The sequence below is a fragment of the Piliocolobus tephrosceles genome, chromosome 7 (genome assembly GCF_002776525.5).
Source record: "Piliocolobus tephrosceles isolate RC106 chromosome 7, ASM277652v3, whole genome shotgun sequence".
In the NCBI taxonomy this organism is placed as follows: Eukaryota; Metazoa; Chordata; class Mammalia; order Primates; family Cercopithecidae; genus Piliocolobus; species Piliocolobus tephrosceles.
This window is the reverse complement of record NC_045440.1, coordinates 159,983-166,284: the sequence shown is the minus strand read 5'-3', so window position 1 is coordinate 166,284 and position 6,302 is coordinate 159,983. Positions and strand designations below refer to the sequence as shown.

Genomic DNA, 6,302 nt, shown 5'->3' with positions numbered 1-6,302 from the left:
AATCAGCTGACTTTAAAATAGGTGGAGTACCTTAGATGATCCAGGTGGGCCCAATGTGACCATGAGTCCTAAAACATGGAAGAGTGAGGAGAACGTGAATTCAGAATGGTGGAATGTGAGGACTCAACGCTCCATTGCTGGCTTTGAAAATGGATGAAGGAAGCTATGGTGCACAGGAGTAACCTGCCATTGGTGGGATAAAGGTGCAGGAAGAAAACTGCAGAGCTTCCAGGAGAAAGCTCAGCCCTGCTGACACCTTGATATTGGCCCATTGAAATCCAACTGAAACCTGCAACCTATAGAACTGTCAGATAATACATCCGTGTTGCTTTAAGCCACTAAGCTTGTTGTAATTTGTGATAGCAGCCATAGGAAGCCAATGCAGTGTTTTAAAAGATGGAAGAAAATGCTGAATGATTATGCCCAGTGAAAGTTGGGAACTAAAGGAATTCCCTGAATCTCGGCCAGGTATACATGTACAAACCCAGGGAATTGGTCTTTGAAAAGGGTGCGGAAGAAATTGCCTTTAATCTGAGTGCAACTCTTTTTTTGTAATTTAGATTTCTGATGAAGTCTGGTTGATGTGGGAATACGTGATTGTGCAAGTTTCCCATGTACTGCACCTTTATCTGGGAGAGACAAACCCCTGCAAGGTTGCATGGAATAGGATAGTGCATTTTCCCAGTAAAAAAGGGAAGTAGTCTTCCCATACGCAGGATGAAGGGTTGCAGTGCTAGACAAAAGCAATGGGTGTGGTGAAAATTCCCCGACCCTGCTGTAGGCCATTTTCCACTAAGAGCTCATCTAGATCGGATAGAAGGATACTGGAAACCAAACAGTAATCAAGTCATAACATGTAATATAAACTTATTTCTTTCTTTCTTTTTTTTTTTTTTTTTTGAGACAGAGTCTTTCTCTGTCGCCCAGGCTGGAGTGCAGTGTTGTGATCTTGGCTCACTGCAGCCTGCACCTCGTGGGTTCAAGCGATTGTCCTGCTTCAGCCTCCTGAGTAGCTGGGATTACAGGAGCCAGCCATGATGCCTGGCTAAATTTTTGTATTTTTAGAAGAGACAGGGTTTCACCATGTTGGCCAGAATGGTCTTGATCTCCTGACCTCATGATCCGCCCACCTTGGCCTGAAAGGAATCAGACACACTTCTCAGCTTCCTGGGCCCAACACTAACACATTCCTCCATACATCACAACTTCCAGGGCCCAGTGTAAACATTCCAAACTTCCAGGGCCCAGTGTAAACATTCTAAACTTCCAGGGCCCAGTACAAACACCACCTGGAGAGAACCGTTTGTACTGAAAGCCCGGGAACCAATTGTAATGCTGTAACCTAAAGAATTCCCTTGTTTCTCTGTAACCTTACATATCCTGTTTTCATCGGGCTATAAAAAGTGAGCGCGCGCATTGTTCGAGGCCCTCTTGTATGTTATGGAACGGAGGGACCAAGTTCGAACTTGCAATAAAGATCCTTGCTGCTTGGCTTTGACTCTGGACTCTGGTGGTCTTCTTTGGGGAATAAACGGTCTGGGCATAACAGGCCTCCCAAAGTGCTGGGATTACAGGTGTGAGTCACCGTGCCCAGTCGGTAATATAAACTTTTAAAAGAGGTTTTGTGCTTGTTGGTTTTGCTTTATTCTTTATTGAGGATTCAATAAAAATCCCTGTGAGAAAAAGGGAGAGAGAGAAAGGGAGACAGGGAGAAGGAGAGAGAAAAAGAACACAAAACATCCAGAAAACAACAGGCTTCAGTCCTTTTTGGGTGTAGTGCTCTCAATTCTTGGTTGATGCCCCAGAGGCAGGCAGCAGGGTCGGCTATTTAAACATCTCCCAACATGGATTTCTGTTTTGAGGCAAAAGTCCCGACAGGAGCCATTTGGACGTTCGCAGATCTCCTTGAATTTGCCCCTGGCTGCATGCAGAAGAGCGTTATTGTAACCATTCATCAGTCTTTCTTACTTTGTATTGAATTACATGGACATAGGGGGCAGTGCCTGAGGATAATCTTGTGTGGATTTTGTGTGTGTGTGTGTGTGTGTGTGTGTGTGTGTGTTGTTATTTGATTTCTTAAACACTTAAAAATCTGCTGTCATACAAAAATTTGGATTTTTTGGTGTTCTTGAAAAATCTGAGAATATTGGGTGCACCTACATGACAAAAGACTGGAGGTGAATAGCCCGCTCCCCTTTACAAGTTCTAGAGCATGCACGTTTCAGTTTATTTATTCCTTATTATCTCCTAACACTGATGGGAGATATCAGCCTTTTAAAAAATATAATGTCTTATACTATGGATTTTCCCAGAGTGAAAGAGAAGAAAATCTATTTTGGCTGCTCTCTTTTTATTTCTACACACACACACACACACACACACACACACACACACACACACTATATGATAGGTTACAACAGGTGTATCTTTCAAAAGTAGAACTGAAATATAGACCTAAAAGATCATATACTTTAAGGAAATTGTTAGAGAGGATATTTTTTTCTGTGAAAGGGAACAATATTCCTATGTGTTTAACACACAATTCTATATATGTGCCAGTACTTGTTACACCCTGTGACTTCACTCACTTCTTATGTCTCTGGCACTGGTCTTTGAGGTTGTAATTTTTCTCTAGAAATCATTGCATATATTAGGGGTGAAACATTCAAGGTCTTCTTAAAGGCTCAAAAACTATACTTGTTGAAAACATTTAATAGTATTTCATTTATGTCCTAAGATATCACTGCCCTGGGGATAGGCCACCCACACTGAGATGTTAGTTTGAAAAGTGTTTTAATTCTGAGCAGTCTTTGTATGTAACACAGAGTACCTTTTCCATGATAACTTCTTGACAATAAGAGAGGTATAAAAACCAGCACTTTTTTTTCTATTCTGGAACACAAAAGCCAATTCTAGAATAGCTTTCAATCAGTAGAGTGATTTTAATATACATTCAGTAGATGTCTATTGAGTTGAACTGAAATCCAAATGCATTAGATTCAATTTAACTTTTCAGTGGTCACAAAGCAAGTAGTGGATTGATGTGAAGACCAAATACATGCAACATCGTATTTCTATCTATAAGGTGAATTGTGAAATAATTAAAGGTTATGCTTTTTTAAAGACAATGATAATTCTAAGTGTTGAGCACTTGGTGGAAACAAGCTGAAATCTGAGTTTTTTCATCCCTGAACTTTCTATCTTTTCCTTTTTTCTGTAACTAGTCAACTACTATGTATGTAGAGCCCATTGGCTTTGGGCTAAAATTGGCCCTTTGCAGCTGGAAGAGTCATAAGAGATTAGTATAGTGTAGAGGATGAACCAGTGACCTGTCTTGTGATATGTGATAAATCACTTTTGAACATCCCTCTGTTGCAGTACTTCCAGAATCTGATTCAAGTCTTGGCTTATAATAGGTATTCAGTAAATGATTGTGGAATAATTGGTTAAAATACAGCTATGTTCTATCTTGTAACATGTTTGTGTGGAAATTTGTTGTTACTCTTAGTTCGCAGGTCTTTTAATCATGTGTACTATTTTACTATACTGGACTCTATTGAGCGTTTTATTTTCAAACCATTTTTAAAAAACTTAATACAGAACTACCATTTGACCCAGTAATCTCATTACTGGGTATATACCCAAAGGAAAATAAATTAGTCTTGTAAAAAGACGTAAGTTTGTATGTTCATCACAGCGGTATTCACAATAGCAAATGTATGGAATCAAACTAGGTGTTCATCAACAGTGGATTGAATAAAGAAAATGTAGTACATATATATCATGGAGTACTAGGCAGCCATAAAAAGAACAAAATTACGTCCTTTGCAGCAACATGGATGCAGCTGGAGGACTTTATTCTAAGCAAATTAGCTCAGGAACAGAAAGCCAAATACCACATATTCTCAGTTATATGTGGGAGCTCAGCAGTGAGTGCACATGGACATAAAAATGGGAACAACAGAGATTGGGTCCTATCAGGAGGGGAGGGAGAGGGAGTAAGGTCTGAAAAGCTACCCTTTGGGTACACCCTACCTGGGTGACAGAGTTATTCATACCCCAAACCTCAATATCACACAATATACCCATGTAACAAATCTGCACATGCACTCCCTGAATCTAAAATAAAGGTTGAAATTATTTTAAAATGTTCAAATTACAAAGGATTTTGTAAAATTATGATGTACCATTGTTCATTTGCAAGAATTCAGGTAACATTAGAGATTTTAAAAATATTTTGTTTTTATTTGTTCTTTGCTTGTAAACCTTGTGTATTGCACATTGTGGACACAATGTCTTTTCCAGCTATTTGCTTTAGGAACAAAAGTTAGAGTTACAATGAACATCAAAGCCTATCTTGTCTAGTCCCTTACCTTAAAGATGAGGAAATGAGCTGAGGGAAAGGAAGAAACTTGCCCAAGATCACCCAATGATCGAGTGACGAAGGTGATAGGGACAGCACTAAGGCTTGGTATTCTGAGCCTCATTCTGTTTTCCATTCTTGCCCCCTCTCCTTGTCCTCCTTTCCTCTCTAGCCTTCTATAAAAAGTTTGCAGTTCTGCTGCAAAGTCTACCTAAGGACATCCAGAGGAGACACCACCTTTCATTAGACTGCGTTCTTTAGTACCGTCCTGTGTTCTCTTCCCCAGTCTTGTTGTATCCCATTTTTGACTGTAAGTAGTGCTTCTGCCTGTGCTGTTCTATCAATTAGTTTCTTCTATTTTGATTGAATGACAGTGAAAACACACAAAAAATTTGTTTATCCAAATTTGGAATTTTTAAACCTTGATTAAAAGCATTGATTTTCTGGGGCTATAGAAGTAAGACACATATTTTAAAATATTTTTAACTGATTAAAAAAAATCAAACCCATGTATTTAACCAGGGTGACTATTTAACAAGTACTAGTCAGATAGGTCTTCAGTAATGCCACAAGGATAATAATCTCAAGTCAGTCCCCGATGTCGTGTGCTACTAGCTCATATAATTGGATATGGTATCACCTTTTATCAGGCTTTAGAAAGTCACACAAAGAAAGAGCACAACAGAACCCTAGGGTGGGATGTACAGGGAAAGCCGGGATATTAAAACAAAGCATTGACTCTGACATTTACCCCACTGTTGGGAAAAGCCTTCAGTTTCCAGGGCCTTAATTTTTTCCTCCATAAAACAGCAAAAATAGAAGCAATAAGTTGCTTATTCATCCTTGAATACGCATGTTCAGGACTTTCCAGAAAATTTTCGGATCTATTTTGGGTGTCTGGTAACCCCCTTGGGAAATCCAGGAAGCCCTATACACACTTCTCCAAAGCATGTCTGTGCAAGGGGCCTTATACCTGTGAATAATGTTTGCTTGCTGAATGCAGTAGGCTATGCTCTGGTGTGGGGTCATCCCTGGTCCCTGTGTTTAAGTTCTACATTACAAGACTAGATGCTGAGAAGCAAGAGGGAAAGCCAGGGATTGAGATGGAGCCTTAAGAGGAAAAGTCAAGCCCCAGGGACCGACAGTACTGGGGAGCAATAAGTTAAAGATTTCTTAGACTATAGTAATATTTTCAAAGAGACTTCTTCCACCAATCCCTTCTGTCCGAGCCTACCACAGCTTTGGAATAGCTCTTATGCCAGTGTCTTAGGATAAATAACTTTTGCTGAAAGAAACTAGAGGAGTTTTGGAGACCAAGATTTAGTAGAGTAATGCCTGATTTTTCATTTTTGAGGTCTAGTAACTACTAGTAAACTTGCCTAATTTAGAGATGGAAAAAGAGGGTTTCGAAGACTTGAAACACCATTGACTTCATCTAAGTGCATTGCTATGGATAATTAATGAATTAGGTGACTGCAGCCTCCTCAGCCAATGTGTCTTCCAGATTTCCTATGAGATCCCCTATCTGGTCATAGACGATGGTGATTTCTCTTTGAGTACTGAATCCCTGTAAGGTGTTAGGCACTCTATTCTTACCAAGTTTATTTTGTTACCTGGTAGAACTTGGCTCATAAAGAAGAAAATGGTGAAGAGGAGGACAGGAATCCTCGTGGCTGAAGAAAGAAGAAAGTTTGGCTTCATTTCCAGGAGGCAGAGAAAACTTCCGTCTGTGGCTCTCTAGCACCAGTGGAATGTCTCTGTTTGGATAATAAGAGCCTTTCTGTACCTCATTAGGGATATTCATAGATAGAGGTGTTCTATGCATGCAAAATTGCTTTTATGGGAGGACTGAGGGTCCTTTTTTTATTGGATAGCCAGTTCATTAGAATGATGTGGGTGCATCTTTTGGGTCAGAAAACCTCATTAAATGGGAACATAA

General features: G+C 39.7%; 1 protein-coding gene across 1 annotated transcript; it reads right to left on the bottom strand.

Moving 5' to 3' along the window:
• Positions 1-1,757: 1,757 nt before the first annotated feature.
• LOC113225300 (beta-defensin 108B) lies at positions 1,758-6,064 on the bottom strand. The gene is made up of 2 exons (XM_026457097.1): positions 5,977-6,064; positions 1,758-1,921 (listed from the first exon to the last, which is right to left on the bottom strand). The coding sequence occupies exons 1-2, from the start codon at positions 6,062-6,064 to the stop codon at positions 1,758-1,760; spliced, it is 252 nt and encodes an 83-aa protein (XP_026312882.1).
• Between the last annotated feature and the right edge of the window lie 238 nt (positions 6,065-6,302).